At 37.9% G+C, this 17,855-nt stretch overlaps 1 protein-coding gene across 1 annotated transcript in view; it reads right to left on the bottom strand.

Moving 5' to 3' along the window:
* Positions 1 to 17,855, bottom strand: part of LOC107563040 (sorbin and SH3 domain-containing protein 1-like) — a 32,033-nt gene that overhangs the window by 3,392 nt on the left and 10,786 nt on the right. The window contains exons 8-20 of the mRNA XM_016247815.1: positions 17,531 to 17,614; positions 14,772 to 14,821; positions 11,629 to 11,804; positions 7,588 to 8,940; positions 6,434 to 6,519; positions 5,703 to 5,867; positions 5,516 to 5,562; positions 5,277 to 5,391; positions 5,053 to 5,178; positions 3,880 to 4,074; positions 3,142 to 3,690; positions 1,657 to 1,755; positions 968 to 1,152 (exon numbers count right to left, since the gene is read on the bottom strand). Coding sequence (XP_016103301.1) covers positions 968 to 1,152; positions 1,657 to 1,755; positions 3,142 to 3,690; positions 3,880 to 4,074; positions 5,053 to 5,178; positions 5,277 to 5,391; positions 5,516 to 5,562; positions 5,703 to 5,867; positions 6,434 to 6,519; positions 7,588 to 8,940; positions 11,629 to 11,804; positions 14,772 to 14,821; positions 17,531 to 17,614 — 3,230 coding nt within the window. The remainder of the gene's footprint in view (positions 1 to 967; positions 1,153 to 1,656; positions 1,756 to 3,141; positions 3,691 to 3,879; positions 4,075 to 5,052; positions 5,179 to 5,276; positions 5,392 to 5,515; positions 5,563 to 5,702; positions 5,868 to 6,433; positions 6,520 to 7,587; positions 8,941 to 11,628; positions 11,805 to 14,771; positions 14,822 to 17,530; positions 17,615 to 17,855) is intronic.

Here is a 17,855-nt window from a genome sequence, read left to right as displayed (position 1 = left end):
AAAGTCTCAAATCCAAAGAGATATTCTTTATAAAAGTTAAGAGTCAACCACGCCAACCTAAAACGGCTCGTTCTAACACACCCCACATATCTACGTCACTATGTGGGAAGATTTGCATAACACCGCCCAAATGTTCACGCAAAGAAAGAAGGCGTAACTTTTATTCTCGCTGTAGTATTGTTGTTTCCGCCACCATGTCCTGAAGATGCTATGTGCTTCGTTGTGAAAGCGAAACTACTTTGTTTGGTCTTCCAAAAGAGGACGATATCTGCTTTGTCATGCCTGGAGCTGATCCGTGCTGGTTGCTGAGGAAATACTACAACTTTGCTCTGTGGATCCCTGGACCGGCTTTCACCGTGGACGAAGCGGAGTCCAGCCCGGAGTCGTCACATGTCCTTCCGGACGCTCCTTTGTCGAAATCGCCGGCCACGCCGTTCTCAAGCCCGCAGCTTCTGCTCACTCTAACCCTCCGGCCGTTCCTCACTCTAGAATAATGTTCTTTTTAGCAGCATCATATGACCCCTTTAATACATAATTTTTCCTCCTATTTTTTTCATTACCATGTGCCCTTGGGGGCTCCGTACATAAGAGACTTCTTTTAAAAAAAAAATTCCCACCCCGGACTTTGGAACAGTACTATATATAATTTAACTAACTTAATTTCTTAAATTTAACAACTTTGTTGTTTATAAAATAAATACTTTTTATACTTTTTTCACTACCTATTCTAAAAAGTTTGCCTTAAATGCGAGCGTGTAGAAAAAAAAAAAATGTTATGGTCAAAAAGTATGACTTGAAGACTATATTTTAATATTTAGCATAATTCAAAACTCTGAATTTTTATAATAGCCCATCTGTAAATATGGTTTAACAGTGCTCTTGAGAGTTCCTGAGGGATGTCCCATTTTTAAGGTGCAGGTCAGTGAAAACATGGACACAGAAACACACTGAGGTAGATGATACTTACATCCCACAGCTCGTGCGTCCAGGCTCAGGACTGCTGCTCTGGGACAGGGGTTGCTGGGAAATGATGAGAGAGTTTTTACTGGGAGGAGGCAGGAGTCGGTGGGCGGAGTCTATAGGGCGTGACAAAGTGCTGCAGTACCTCACTGAGGTTTCTGCAATATTCATGATCTCATTGCACACTGCCTCCTATTGGTGGAAGAGGGTCGGCCCGATAGGTGGCCACAAACCAGGAAGTAGGGTCAGTCATTCAGATGGAAAATTGAGTTTGAGGAAGGGGCGGTGTGGTTAGAGAAGATAGTAACAGGGCAGAAAGAAGGGAATGTCCATTAATACCAGGAAAGCCGGAAAGGATGGTAGTGTCCAGAGGATAAGCATGGAAGAGTAAGACAACAGAGTGAGTGTATGAGGAAGGAGCGAAACATATGCCACAATCATGTAGGACAGGCTTACTTGCAGGGTACAGAGATTTGTCATGCATTATATGGGTGAGTTTCAGGATTAGATATCAAATAAAATAAAGATGAGCCTTGTGACTGACTGTGATGTGTTTCATAAAGATGAATCAAAACAGAATATGAAACCTATTCATATTCATCATTCATATTTAATCAATATAGATGACATCAAGAAAGAAGCATGGAGCAGTATGTGCATCTAAGAGTAATTAAAACCTCTTGAAAGTTAATTTACCGTGAATGAATTGGCATTCATGTTGTTGTCTTGGATGTCAAACAGCATGACAGGACTTCTTGAAAATCGCCCATAATATTCTACATCATTTCTTAATGGCTGTGGAAAAAAAAAAAGTGACTCAAATTAAACATATATCATATATGTGTGTATGTGCGCACAACGGTTCATGTTCATCCATGAGGTTTGGGTTCAAATTTGAAATTTGCACAAAGAGCAGTATGGTTGCCATTTGATCAGTCCGTTATTATTTGCAGAGGACTGCAGTACAACCTTACAGTACATTACACACATAAGGGACTGGAAAACGACTGTGAGTTAGTAGCAGTCACCACATTTCCTATAAAACTTCAATCAAACATTGAAACAGCGTGACATCATGCTGGGATGCTCCCTCTAGTGGAAAAAGTCTTTAGAATAGCTTATATTTCTAGTGTACGTGTAGCTCACACACTAACGTTCACAAGCCGCGCCGGTAAGACTTTTTAGTGTTTTTTAAATAAGTCACCAAGGCTGCATTTATTTGATCATAAATACTGTAAATTGGTAATATTGTTAAATATATTACAATCTTAAATAACTATTTCTATTTTCATATATTTAAAGCAGCATTTATTTAAAATGGAAATCTTTTGTAACAATGTAAAAGTTTATTGGCCGTTTAAATCAATTTAATGCCTCCTTGCTCAATAAAAGTATTAATTTATTTTAAAAAATCTTACTGGCCACAAACTGTACAGCAGTGTACAGTTGAACATACATTTTTATAATCTAATACAGTACATATTTGTCATTTGAACACAGATACAAAATACAAGAATTCTTCAATTACACAGAATTAACCACCACTATTAATATAAATCAGGGCTGTCAATCAATATTTTTTGTCTGATTAACTACATTACATGCTTAAATCAATCAGAATACATCACGTATATCAATATTTGCTTTAATAAAGACTCCAAATAAGTAATTAATTAGACAAATACAGAAAGTGCCTTTAGAAGTCAAAATATGATTTGTTCTTATCAAATAATTTAACCCTTTCACTGGCCTGACAATCCATTTTACAATCTAAATTGGTCAAACATCTAATTGCCATTAGATTTAGGGGTCCTTTATTCTTTTAAATGTGCCATTTGAGTTTGACATGGTAAAATACACACTCTTATCTATAGATCTGTATCAAACATGCATGATTTCATAATGGGCAAAAAAACAAAAAAATATCAACATCCAAGCTTCATGCTAATTATGTTAGAGTTTCATGCAACAGTTGCTTCTCATTTGTGTTTCTCTCAATAGCGTGGAAGCCTCAAAAGTGTGATTGAAACTCATTAGCATAATCAGATGGGTCAGATATAATTTCCTATTTCAGCATGTTAGATCTACAACTTGTGCCAATGGAAACATTGACTCTCCCTTGAGCTCAGGCACCGTATGATGGGCACCTTTAACAAACACACCACACCATGCAGAAGATACCTCTGCTGGGCTATTGTTCCTGCTGTAAGGAGCCTTGCGGAGGCTGCCAGCCCTGTCTATTTCAGCCCCATCCCCTTCCTGAAACTCCTGATCCAGCCTGTTGCCCCCAGTAAGCCAGCCCTCAAGCCCAGCACCCCCACAGGGACTCAGGCTGCGGGACAGGCGGGGAGAGGGTGGAGAAAGAAGGAAGTCCTCGCCTTGAGGTGGAGTGAAGGTGAGGAACGGGGTGGCCGAGCAGGGGCGGGGCGGATAGGGTGGAGGTAAAGGAGATGTGGAGGGAGAAGCCATGGGGGAGACGCAGTAGGGGCTGCCGCTGATGGGAGGCACGGGACTGGCTGACATGGAAGGGGGCAGATATTCACCCAAGCGGTATGAAGTGCTTGGCAGAGGGGGGAGGGGTGGAGTGGGTGCGGTGGGGGGGCTGCTGCTGACTCCGCCCACAGTGAGCGAAATCCACTCATTGGAGACAGCGTGGACTTCAGGGGAGATCGAGCGGCGGGGAGACCGCGGGAGAGGGAGAGGGGAGGTGGTGAGCCGATTACGAATAGGCTTTTTGGAGGGCAAGGCCGGGTGTCAGGAGAAATGAGAGGAAACAATAAAGAGGAAGGAGGAAATGGAGAGGTGAACAGTGAGAACAACTGTACGAGATAATAAATAAAAACGAATGGGAAAATTAAAACAATTCACATGAGTTGAAAGAAAATGATCCAAGGGCCAAGGATTTTGTCAGGTCTTTACCTGTGGAGAAGCATTAGTGCTCCGATGAGGTGACTGGCTGATAGGGGGATCAGGGTAGTCCACTCCATTTTTCACTCGGGGTCTCTTGTGCACCTCTATGTAGGTAACAGGGAAGATACCCTGCCGGTTAGTGCCAGAAATTTTGCCTTCATACCAGTTCTCATCTACTCTGCGAATCAGTGTAATACGCTCCCCCTACAGGCAGAATTGGAAAGATTTGGAATTAGTTCCTGCAGAGATCACATAGACAACACACACATATTTATTTATTTATGCGTTAAATTTCTGTCAAAATTGACAGTGAAGACATTTACGACTTTACAGAAGATTTATATTTCAAATAAATGCTGTTCTTTTGAACTTTCTATTTTTAAGAATTTTGAAAATAATGTATCACAGTTTCCTCACAAAAATATTAAGCAGCACAACTGTTTACAACATTGATAATAAGACATTTTTCTTAAGCACTTCTTTCAAAAACATTTTAAAAATCTTACCAACCCCAAACTTCTGAAAGGTAGAGTATACAGTATGTATATAAACCATCATCAATTAACACACACACACACACACACACACACACACACACACACACTTGAAACGGTGTGAGCGCAATGTGTTCTTTGGCATTTCAGTAGTCATTTTCTGACAAATTTACCTGTAATAAAGTCTGAAAAGTCTACTGTATGTCTAGATGTGTGACTCAAAATTCATATATAGTTGTTGCAGCAACAAGTATAGTCATATCAACTTGTTGCTGAATTGCTTATATTTTATTCAGCTGGCTGGTGACAAATCTGTTGTAAATGTTTGGCTTAATTTTCAGTGTAAAATATAATACGTTTTTGGAAAAAATGTAAATGATCTATATTTATTTTTAATTTTCCTCTTACATAAAACATTTCTGCTCAGCTTGTTTCATCACACTTTAAGTGTGTTTGGCTTCACATTCAGCTCATAAGTAAACAATAGTAAATAATAATAGAATGCATGACGTTGAAGGATTACTCCACGAGGTAGTTTTCTAAACAAAGCAACTAGATAAAACATATACATATAATACTAATCTCTCTAGTTCTTCTCACTCTATATCAGTAGTGGTACAGTATGTGTGGTTAAGGTTGCCGACCCCTAGACTAAAGCGTAAGCTTCATTAAATTCATTAAACAATACCTTTCTGAAAGACATTTCAACAGCAGTGTCACCAGTGAAATTGAACCGAGCAATAGCCTCTCCATATTCCAACACCTGGACCGGAGCACTCTTTTTGGGCTGAGCCTTTTCTGTAGGGGGCAAGAGCTGGAGAAACAGCATAACAAAAGAGAGGTTACTGCACACTTGAAAACTCTATGACTAAAAAATGTAAAATATAATAATAAAGCATAAAGAAAATGTACCTCAACGTAGCTGTGTGGAAAAATCCCAACTCTCCCATGATGCTCTCCCTCAAACCAGTTCTGATCAACCTGCCGGTAGATGTATACAATATCTCCCTTTTGAAATGGTAGTTCCCTGATAAAGGGGAAGCAAAATGTGGTTAGGTTTGTGATGTAGTATTCTAAATTTGACATGCTGTTATTAACAAACACTTTATGATCTTATTAACATCCATAGACCTGAATTGTTAGACACTTACTTTAAACTTTCTGCTCTGAAGTCAAATCGTGCCAGAGCAGGAATCCTCTGTAGACAATAAGAGACCATTAGCATTATTTCACATTACTGCATCCATTACTATACATCACAGCAACTCTCTTTGTCACACAAAAAGGCAGGAAGCATCAAACAAGATCCTTTAAAGGATAAAATAGAAGATATGTCACCTCTATGGTTTTTCTCTTCTCTTTCTCATTAATAACCAGCAGGTCGCCGAAGCGGTCATTAGTAATGAACTGTTGGTGAGTCACAACCAGCCCAGCATGTCTCCGAGCAGCTGTGTCTGCCTCTTCCTGCTCTCGCTTTAACCGTCTCTGCTCTTCCAGAATTTTCTTTAAACAGAAACAGGCATTTAATTCACATTGAGAGGGGTTTATGCCTATTACAGATTTACCACATTATATAGCAGCAAAACAGGTCTCCATAAAGCATGCTTTAAATCCATCATTATCAATATATATACAGTAGTATGTATTCCTAAACTTCTTAAAACCCTGAATTTAACATTGACAAAACAGATAAAAGCTTTAAAAAAAATTATTTATCATTTATTTTTCTCATATTTTCCAAGAAAAAATATCACCCTTAATATACACCCTTACAAGATACATTTGTGTAGAATAACGGTTTTTTTTTTTTCAGAGAACATATTTTATTTAAAGTTTATTTTTACTGTTTTATGATCAAACCTCAATACATTTGTCAGTGGGGCAGAAAATTCTACTTAATTTCAAGATATACTCTTTGAAAACAAGTCATACTATAAATTTTTCTTCACAAACAAAATAATCTTGTTTTAAGGATGTTTACATGTTGTTCATGGAAAACAACAAAGATACTGATTAAGAAAATGATTTGTTTGTGGTGGGAAGATAATGTAAAAAAAAAAAAAAGGCACCTCTTTATCTCCGTAGCGTTTCCGGACTGCCTCGTCTGAGTTTTTTCCATGATCTCCTTGGCTTAATGGATGTGAGGAATCGGATTCTGTTTGAAAAACCACAGGATTCACTTTCTGTCGCCATAAGCAAAATTACACAAAGAAAGAGTAAGTGCCATAATTCAAATCAGTCTTGGCTCAAGCTCCATTTATACAGAGCTTTAAAAGAATCAATGGGGATGATACAGACACTCTGGAGAGAACACAAAAAAAGAAGGTAAATAAAATACATATCTAAATTGCATGAACATACAATGGCTTACACATCTTAAAGTTTAAAATTATGAGTTTATTCATCTACGTATTTTGAGATCTGTGGGATAAGCATAAGCCATGGTCTGTCAAAATAAAAGGATGCATGCATTAAGAAAAAAAAAAAAGGTAAAAATACACAACATTCAGACATTCTTTTCAAAAATAACTAGTGTAATATGTATAATGCAGTTTTGACAATCAAAACTTAAGACACAAACATGTAATTAAAAAAAATGGTCCAGACGCTTAGAGTAAAAACAGGCTTGTCATGTTTGGGTTACACTATTTTGTGGAATTTGACTTTTTTATTTCAGATCAAATCTGTGAAGCTGTAATTTACCAGGCTTTGCAGTAAGATGCCATTTCTATGGGTAAGAAACAGTTAAATGTCTGTTTAATGTACATACTGCATCTGTTCAAGAATAACATAGGAGGCCTGAATATTTTCTCAAGCTGACAAGAAGCTAAATGACATACCTTTGTCATTTTGTCTGAATTTCAAATACATTTTGGCTTAAAATAAAAACTTAGCTTAAACTTTATTAAAGAAATCCCTTTGGACATTTTTTTTTAAGTCTGTTGCTAATTCTGGACAATATATTTAAAAGATAATGAAAAAAATGAAAGTCTGAGAATAAAAAAAAAAAGTGACATGACTTTTACACTACACAACAGAAACGGATAATATGCCAATCTGGTTACAAACCACACAAAGTCGGCACACAGCAGAAATGGAAAAAGTAAAGTCACTCGGTGATGACAGAGGAGCAGACAGGAAAGGCTGGAGGAAGATGAGTGATCACAGACAGAATCATGCCCGAACATGAGTGTGGACAATCCGACACTCTCATTATAGCCACCTTCAGAGTGATCTTTACTGGCTTCTGAGCCCTCCACATCCATGAGGTCATCCGAGTTGCACCCCTCACAGGGAGAGCTCTCTCCATTACTGAGCCTCTCCAGCACCTCTAAAGAGGACAAGCGCTGGGGAATCATAGGCTTCAGCTTGGCCGAGATGAGATCTCCGGTCATGGGCTTCATAGTAGAGAGTGCACAAGTCTTTTTGGCCTGCTGACTGTGTAGGGACCTCCTTAAGCAGAAAGGGGCTGGTCCCATAAGAAGCAAGTTCCTTGGGGGAGTGCACTTCTTCTCCTGCTGCTGGGTGTTGGCCTGTTGGCGCTCGTGCCTGAGGATTGTGGTGAAACGTGTGTAGGAAGCTGGGCAGGTGCCTTTACACTTGCTTTGTTTGGTGTGGAAGGGGAAGTGATTATGGTCATGGTGATGGTGACCTGTGGGTTCTGAGGTACCGCCAGAGGGCGTCTCTTTGGCAGGATCATGAATGCAACTGTTTTCCTCTTCTGATTTGCCCTCATTTAGATCCAAAGGGAAGTCAGTTCTTGAGGTGTTCGGACACTCGTACAATACAGAAGCTTCCTCTTTGGGGGTCTGGGCCTCTGTATTCATGGCTGGACAGTCCTCAGTGTTTGCAGGCCCTGGCAAGACTAGAGTCTCAGCTGACAGAGCAGACTGGAGGAAGCAGGTCGTTGTAGGAATGTGGGAAGGACTTGGGTTACTAGGGAGTATGGGCATCGAGGCAGAACGAGTGGGCGCAGAGTTCGAACACTGAATGATACGCTCAAACTCCATCACCCGAAACGTGACAGCATCCCGGGGCATGATCTCAGTCCTTTCCAGGGTAATGTTGTCCCCCGGCTTCTCAAAAAAGGAAGCCAGGCAACGGACACTACCGTGGGGGCTGGAGCCCAGGGAGCTCGGCCTCTGAATGTTGTGCATGTTCCGATAGAGGGTGGAGAACTCGGTTGTGCTCCTCACAGATCCCACAACAGGCACATTTTTATGCAGGTTCCTGCTCTCTGGTGAACCATTGCACTTGCAAGCTGAATTTAACCTGTGATCGGCATCTGTCGTATCTCCATTGTGTGAGCCACAAGCCTCCTGATGCAAATCCTCGCAGCTGTGTGCCTTAGGCCGCTGTTGTGTCGGCTCGGTTCGTCTTTCCAGGCTCTTATCGGTAGAGGGCGATAGCCTGGGCTTAAACTTAGAGGGAAGGATTTGAGGGATGCAGGCTTTGGCAGCGGACAAGCACTTTTTAGTCTTATATTGAAAAACTAGTGCATTAGTGGCATGAACTGAGTGAGCATTTACAGAAGAGCAAGGTGAAATCATACAGCCATTCCCACCTTTATAATCCACTGGCAGGCATGCAGGGTAACAGAACAAACAGTGAATTAGATTAAACTCGCAATAGTACCACACAACTGGCAAATAATGAAATTAATGTCACATTAATTTCTAAATAAATATTCAAAATAAAGTGTATTTTATCAGTACAACCAATCTAGAACATTCAAGAAGGTTCTACTCTGAATTTAATTATGTAAAGTCTGAGGTTAGTACATTGCATGATTTTTTCCCCAAACCAGTAAATTGCAAACCCTGCCCTATAGCTGATTCTAAAGATTTCAATAGTCATGTCAATAACAGGGCTGACTGTCTATGCAACACTGAAACCAATGCGAACCCCTAACTCTAACCTACCATACAGTAGGACAGCCTGATAGATAAAAGCATTACTGTCACAATTGGATTTATCCGTGATTTTTCTAAACTCTAAATCCATGAAGTCTGAACTTTTCTTGACAGGTGACTGCATGATGAAGTTGACCAATGAAATCGCTTTTGGGTGAGGTTTGCGCTTAACAGTTTTGGGGGGGGGGAATTCACACCAGTACATCTGGTACTTAAAAAAAATGTCTATGACAATTCAGCATGGATACTAAATATTCACTTCATTAAATTGCTAGTTTCATAATTTGACAGCTAATATATATATATATATATATATCTATATATATATATACACTGAAATCGCTTTTGGGTGAGGTTTGCGCTTAACAGTTTTGGGGGGGGGGAATTCACACCAGTACATCTGGTACTTAAAAAAAATGTCTATGACAATTCAGCATGGATACTAAATATTCACTTCATTAAATTGCTAGTTTCATAATTTGACAGCTAATATATATATATATATATATATATATATATATATATATACACAATATAAAAAATTTAATATTAAATATAATCTAAAAATATATAAGGTATAAAAATAACAAAAAATAAAAACCAAACTGCTAAGAACATGTGAAGCAGAAATATTGAAGCAAAATAACTTAAACATTACGTACACTAAAACGAACAGCATGTAAAAGAAGGTTTTGTTTGGACTATTTTACAGTGCTGATTTACATTCAGATTTGTATTTTAACAAATGTAAATCAGGGGAACTGTTAAAGGCATTAATAAATCATATAACAACTAGAGGTTTGACATCTTGCAAACTGCTAAACAAAACCAAAATATTCATTGAGAAAGGCTCCAGTGTCTCAGAGTTTAAATTTCATAAATAAGTGCTAGTATAGTCAAATAAAGAAAAGTAATTATTTCTGTTAACTTACAATTGCCAATGCCAATACCACACAACTGCCAACTGGAACATGTCTTGCAGCATGTATGTGACTCCCTTGGAAATACATGCATGTGACTGGCACAATAACACTCTTTTATGTTTAAAAACTGTTTTAGAGACATATACACTGAAAGACAGGATATCTAAAATGTATTAAGCATTTACTCTACTTCTGTTCTGACTTCCATTAAGTTCCTCAGTTCAACCAAATGCATCATTTGTTTCCTCTTGTCAAGGTTTGTCCAAACGTGCCAATATGATTTTCTCTTTGACCTCTCACAGGCTCCCCCAAACCACTCCAAGACAGGCACTTACTCCTAATGTGGTCATAAACTCATGTAAGCGCTACTTGAGTGCTCCACAAGTCTTGGGATTTCTCACCAAAGAAACCTCAAGTGTGCTGTGAAGTTACCAACTGCTATCCACAGGAATTACAGGCAGAATGTTAATAGATATTTACTGTACATTGCCAAAAATGCAGCAGGAACAGAGAGGAATTGATAGTAATGATTACTTAAAAGCAGCGGGGAACAGGGAAATCTTGCCAGCCAGATTCAAAGTCCACAACTCCCCACAGCTCAATAGTTTCAATGTGTAATTCATTTTTTGTCTTTAATCATTTCTTTATACCCAGTTATGAATTATAAACATATCTTTATGAAGTGTCACGCATGACTCAACAACAAGATACACGACTGCATTGTATGTTCTGTATTCAAAACATGCTGTCTTGGAAATTCAAGGCAGACAGAAACAAGAGTTAAAAAAAGATCTTAGCCCCTGTCTAAACATGTGGGTCATGTTAACTATTAACGGATACAGTCATCATCTTCAACCCTTTCCGCCCCCCTGCCAACCCAAGCAGCCCATCCTCGGGTCAAATGTGCTAGCATTCCATTCATGACCTCACTCTGACAGCTGACCCCTCATACTTGACCACCCCTGAACATGCTGCAAGTTTATCTCCTTTGCAGGGTGAGTGTCTACCATCAGATCCACCTATTAATCTCTACGTCCATCCCCTTTCCTCTCGGTCCACAACATGGCCCACTTCTAAAACAGTTGTACACCCCACTGAGCCGAACCTCATGAGCTCATTCTGTCTAACAGGCCAGTGTGGAGAGAATGACTAAAGGTCAAACTGGACATCTGTTGTGTTTCAACTGTGAAAAATGGCCAACTTTAACAAAACACAGAAAGACAAATGAGCTGCGTTATTTGTGTGGTATTGTGAAGGAAGGAAGGAATGTGGAAAATGCTGATGAAAAGGGGCTCAACGGGCTACAAATGGACCGGCTTTACAATAACGTGGTGTGATTTTGATTATAAATCCTTAAATCAAAATCATTTCAAACCTGATTAACATTTGAATCTCAATAAACATATATAAAACAGACTGGAAGCCTACCTTTAGAAGAAGTACTGGGGTGGTGCTTGTTAAGCGCTTTCAGGCCCTGCAGTGGGATGTCGCCGCCCTCCAGGACACTCTTGTAAATGTGCCGATCATATTCCGGAACTGCCTGCCCACTGGCAGACAAGCTGTCCTTCTTCTCCACTTCACCGTTGCCTGCTTTAGAGGCTGAGCTGGGCACAAATAGAGATATGAAGCTGTGACTCACATAAATCATCGTCTTCATGTGACATATCTGAACAGAACAGAATGCTAGTTCCACATTTACTGTATATGACTAGAAAATTATTGTTATTAAAAGATATAGAAAATAGAAATAGAAAATAGAAACTATTGAAATACTATACTACAGAAATAAAAATACTATAAATTAAATAAAAAAAATACTTTGCCATGGATTATATTTGAACACTGTACATTGAAGATTTATTTTGGCACACTTACTAACCTACTCATACTTTTGAAGAAAAAAAATGTATATATGTATATATATATATATATATATATATATATAAAGAATTATTATTATTATTATTATTATATGCTTTATGTATGCTTCAAATTTATAAATAGTCACATTATTTTACAAATAAAGAAATTAATTCATGACTGAAGAAGTCTTAAGTCGCTGGGGTATATTTGTAGCAATAGCCAAAAATACATTGTATGGGTCAAAATTATAGATTTTTCTTTTATGCCAAAAATCATTAGGATATTAATTAAAGATCATGTTCCATGAAGATATTTTGTAAATTTCCTACTGTATATCAAAACTTAATTTTTGATTTGTAATATGCACTGCTAAGAACTTTAGTTGGACAACTTTAAAGTCGATTTTCTCAATATTTAGATTTTTTTGCACCCTCAGATTCCAGATTTTCAAATAGTTGTATCTCAGCCAAATGTTGTCCCATCCTAACAAACCATACATCAATGGAAAGCTTATTTATTCAGTATAAATGTATGTATAAATTTCAATTTCGAAAAATTTACCCTTATGACTGGTTTTGTGGTCCAGGGTCACATTTGAGAACACTAACTAAACCCGCTCATACTTAATATTTGACATTTTTTTGAAAAAAATTGATTATTATATGCTTTAAATTAATACATATTAATAAATAAATTAAAAGATGAATTAAAAAAGAAATAAAAAAGAATTAATTCTTGATAAAAAAAAAAAGAATATTCAATTTACTTGTGATGTAGGCCAAACTATTTAAAACCGTCTGAGAACTTTTTAGTCAGCCTGTGTTTGCTCTTTGATATAGATGAGACAGCAGCAGCTGCTCTGGCCCTTATCACAACATTCCTCAGAGGCCTGTGTGGCATCCTTTAAAAAACATGCTTGAAGCTTTCCACATGTAGCAGTTAGAACCTTGGCATTTAAACCTTCAGTATGTGCTTGCAGGAAACCATACAGAAGTTTTTAGGGATGCGCACCTTTAATAACTTGTCTTGTGTCAGGTCTTCCCATATAATGAGCTGTAGTCACTCTGTATAATTTTTACATGTTTGTATAGGAAAAATGTAAGTATATCATGCTTACTTATCAAATATGGCACTTTGATGTATGCAATAAAGTGATAAAATGGCCACAAGTGCTCAAAACCCTAAACCAGACCAGCCTGACAGTCCAAAGAAGACCTTAATTTGTTTTTTTCAGCAGGGTTAACATAACAGACTCACATGGGAGACATGCTAAGTGATTTGGGAGGGAATTTTAACCATGACAAGGATTTTCGGAGAGAATCATATAAACAGTTACTACTCAACATGCCAATAAAATCCTAAGGGCCCTAGCATACTTTCCTACTTCTTCATAGTTGGAAACAATAAAATACCCATTATTCAACAAAAATGATGTGTGCGAACAAGACACTGTTCTTGTTACTCCCACTTTATGAATTATTCCATCATACTGCACATATAATAAAGTCTTCATGAATGACATCAATCCAGGGATGTATCGGATGCTTTCCACTGGAGAAGTGTGAGGTGAACACACGTCATTCCAGACGCCACTGGCTCCAAACTCAGGAACCTGAGCAGCTGCCTGACAACTGCTGGAGCAGAGATGGTCTTAGCAGATTTATCTGACCATTAGTAAAGCCAAGTCAAGTATTTTCATGCTTTTCGGCTCCTTGTCAAGGATCTGTTAGCCATAAAGCAGAACTATGTTTCTCTCAGGGTTACACTTACACAGGGTTTGTCTCGCACACATTCCTCAAGTCATGAGAGCATATTTTCGGTTTAGTGTTTTGGCTGAACAACACTTGTTTGTTTTGTTGTAAACAAAATAATAAAAAAAATTATTCTTCTATGTTTACACTATTTCTTTAGATCCCTCACTGTTCTAGCTTGTACTATTCTGGATATTCAATATTTGAATATTTGCACTTCTCGTGTTATTGCCTCCTTAAGATTAATCGTTTTTGTATTCTTCAAGTCACTTTGGATAACACTGTCTGCTAAATTAATCAATGTAAATGAATAAATGTTTTCTTTGTAAATTGTATTGTATTGTATTTTATTTTAAAATATAATTAATAAAATGTATGATTAAATTTGTTATTAATACAATTTTAAAAACCTGTTCAAATGTAAAAGTTCTTAAAAAGATCTTAAAAGTATCATTTAAAGACATAATATTGCTGTTGTGAAGGCGATATCACGTAAATGCCCCATTCCAGGGAAAGATATCAATTAAAAAAATGACACTTCACTTTCACAAACAGCACATTAAGAATTGGGGGATTTCTGCTAACAGAATGGGCGGATGTACAAGGTCCCTTATCTCTCTTAAAAAGAAAGCCAGGCTTTAATTTCAGACACTAGTTTCAGCACAAAACAAATCATCACACTATCCATGGCCTCTCCTACAACAAGCCCCCTCCATGAACGCAGGCACACATGCACGCAAACATACATCACATAAACACATACAGCCTGTGTTGCAAATGCACGTTCAGGAAACAGAAAAAGGAAACGAGGGAAATCTCCAGAGCCCCGTGACAGCTCTGCCTGAGAATAGATGGCTGGAGAGCAAGACAGACACACAAACACACCCACATACAACAAGGGCGTCAGAAAATGGTGGAGAGGAACATTTGTGAGGGAAAAAAGGAACATGGACTTACTATTGCTGTAGGTCAGAAGATGTTTCCAAGGGGCTGAAAGAGGGGGCACTCTGCAACAAACCAAACAAAGAAGTCATTGATAGCTCCAAAGGCTTGACTCTCTGGCAGCTGGGAAGGGAGAAGGCGCATTAGTCAGTCAGGCTTGCGAACGACTGCTGCATCCAAAGCTCTGAAACTCTTAGGTCCTCCGGACGAAGCCAAGCGTGGAGAAGTAAGCAAGTATTTTGGCCTGCATGCAAGTTAGGGGGGGAAAACAAGCGACTGGGAGCGAGGGGTGGGATTAGCGGGGGCGCCCATTTTGGGAGGGGGCTGTCAGCGCTTCCACCAATCAGCTGCTGTCTCTCACAGAGGCTCTCTTTTGTCTTCTATTGAGTCACTCTCATTACTGGCCGGCCAGACACAGAGACAATTAACCAGCTGGTGTGGGAAGCAGGCCAAATTACATGGGCAGATGCGGACACACACACAAATAGATTTACATACATGTATTAAGAATATCACGAGTGTTGGATCGAACATGCTATATAAAATCACAGGCCGATATTAATAGTACATCAAAGGAAGTTCACATAACGGGCATCCAGTGCTGGGTAGTAACTGAATACATGCAATCTCATTACATAATCAGATTCCAAAATTCAAATACTTGTAATTCGATAATATACATTTTAAAATGCTTATAATCCGATTACAATTACTTTTTGTAATGATTACATATTCACAAATTTTTTAAGCTAAAATATTTACCCGAATCCCCTGCGAGAATTACATTTTTTATATTATAATCTAACAACACATTTGCATGTACACAGTTCTCTGATGTCAGTTAATGGTCACACTGACAAGCAGGTAAACAAATGAAATATTTATATTTTTAGTGTTCAGGGTTTTTTTTATATTATTTTAAAAGCATTTATTTTTCTTAAAGTTTACATTTTTATGATTTAATGAATTAGCTTTTCATAAATTCACGAACCCCCTGCAGTTACTTCACAAACCCCAGTTTGAGAAACTCTGACATTTAATGCACTTCACCCTGTTGATAATAAAATAAATAATGTGGTACACAATAATCCTATTCAAATCTATGTGATCAACAAGTTCGGTCAAAAGTAATGTAAAAGTAATTAAAAGTAGTATTATATTATCTAAAATGTGTAAGGTAATGGATTACACTGCTGACTACAATTTCCATCATGTCTAATATTGTGAAATATTATTACAATTTAAAATAGATGTTTTCTATTTTAATAATATATATTTTAAATTGTAATATATACCTGTGATGACAAAGCTGAATTTTCAACAGCATTTACCCTAGTCTTCAGTGTCACATGATCCTTTTGATCACATGATTTATTTCATTCGAACTCTATTTTATTCTAATATACTGGTTAGGTGCTCAATTTATTCTTTTTTTTATTATCAATGTTGCTTTTTTTCAGCATAAAAAGTTCAAAAGAAATGCATTTTTTAACAATGTAAAAGTCTTTAATGTCACTTTTGATCAATTTAATGTGTCCATGCTGAATAAAAGCTTTCATTTTGCATAAAATAAAGTAAAACATTTTTATAGTATATAAATATCAAAAGGTTAAAAGGTTATCTAAAATTACTAATGTTTTAGTTATATCCCCAGCCCTAAAAGCAATCATAGTGAGTTGGTAAACAACTGTATCATGGTACGTGTCTCCAAGCAAATAAGTGTGAACGAATGTGCCTTTTTACTCCCAGGTGTTGAGTTGATGACAACGCTGCACAGGCTCTGTGCCACTGATAGCATAGCGACGGCCTTCCTGTCCCTCACTGAACCCAGTGACAGCACGCCATCAGTGCTAATTTACAGTGCTTTACTTACGGAGTCATGGTCAGACAAAAAGTTTACACTGCAAAAATATAATTGCTATGAGCGGATAGTTTCTGGTAGGATGTTATGTACTTTCACATTAGTTAGGTGGATGGAGCAAATCTGACAACCAATAAGTGGATGATGCAGAGGACAACTTTTCTGTCAGTGTTGCCAGGCAACGCTACTGAAAACAGGCAACAGGGTTAAGCACAGGGAAAAGAGTTTGGCTAATGTTGAGTCTGTCGTCTTTACCAAATTAGTTACAGCATCATTGCTTGCTATCTGTTTCCAGTCTGGGCACTCCATAAAACTGAAAACCTTCTCAGTCATCTGTGCCAACACCAGAATTACTGCCAGTTAAATAGCAGGGTCTCAAAAAAAGACTCAAAAAAGATGAGAGCTTCCTAAAGGCACAGGCTGCAGATTTTTTTTTTGTCGAACGAACCCCAAATGCAAATCGGATGCCAGTTTAATGTTTTATCACAGTGCAAAAGATAAAATACTGAGATTCAATTACAGTCAGAAAAGACAAATATGAGATGAAAAAGATGGTTAAAAAAGGTTCAGGCAGATTGTGGATTATGATCAGAAAGCATGCTGGCAAACTGAGAGGTGGTGTTTGCCATGATCGACTGTACTGTTTACCATTTCTTTTAGCATCTCTGATGCAGCTTCTGAAGCACATTCAGAGGAGTTCTTCCGTTACTACTTTTGTATTGTTTTTGTATTGCTTTGCACTCAACTACAATGGGCTGGATAAGGAACAAACATATGAATGGTCAGTGCAGACAGGAAGTGACGTAAGAATGGAATAGACAGACAAAAATATTTTGGGTCCTGTACGAAAAAAAAGGGATGACATGCAGGTTTTTTAAAATAAAAATGGGTCACTTTAATACTGCCAACTTACCGCTTTGCCAAACTCCATTTCAGAAAAGAACCTATACCAAGGCTCATTCTCTAAATCTACATCTTCTGGACTTATGTCCTGAGTCTACAGAAATATGGCAACAAGGAAAGAAGGACAAAGAGAAAGAGAGAGAGAGAGGAAGACTCAGAATATGAATGAGATATACAAGGAGACTGAATGATGATGTTACATGAATTATCTCTTAATGTCATAATCTCAGACAGTAAGAAAGGCTCCAGGCTGAGAGAGTGGAGGAAACATGAATTGGATTTGTTTCCAGCTTGATGACTTATTGCAAGAACATCTGGTTGATCTCAGCAGTCAA

This window comes from Sinocyclocheilus grahami, unplaced genomic scaffold (assembly GCF_001515645.1).
Source record: "Sinocyclocheilus grahami isolate Dianchi unplaced genomic scaffold, SAMN03320097.WGS_v1.1 scaffold855.1, whole genome shotgun sequence".
Taxonomy (NCBI): domain Eukaryota; kingdom Metazoa; phylum Chordata; class Actinopteri; order Cypriniformes; family Cyprinidae; genus Sinocyclocheilus; species Sinocyclocheilus grahami.
This window is presented reverse-complemented; position numbering and strand designations above follow the sequence as displayed.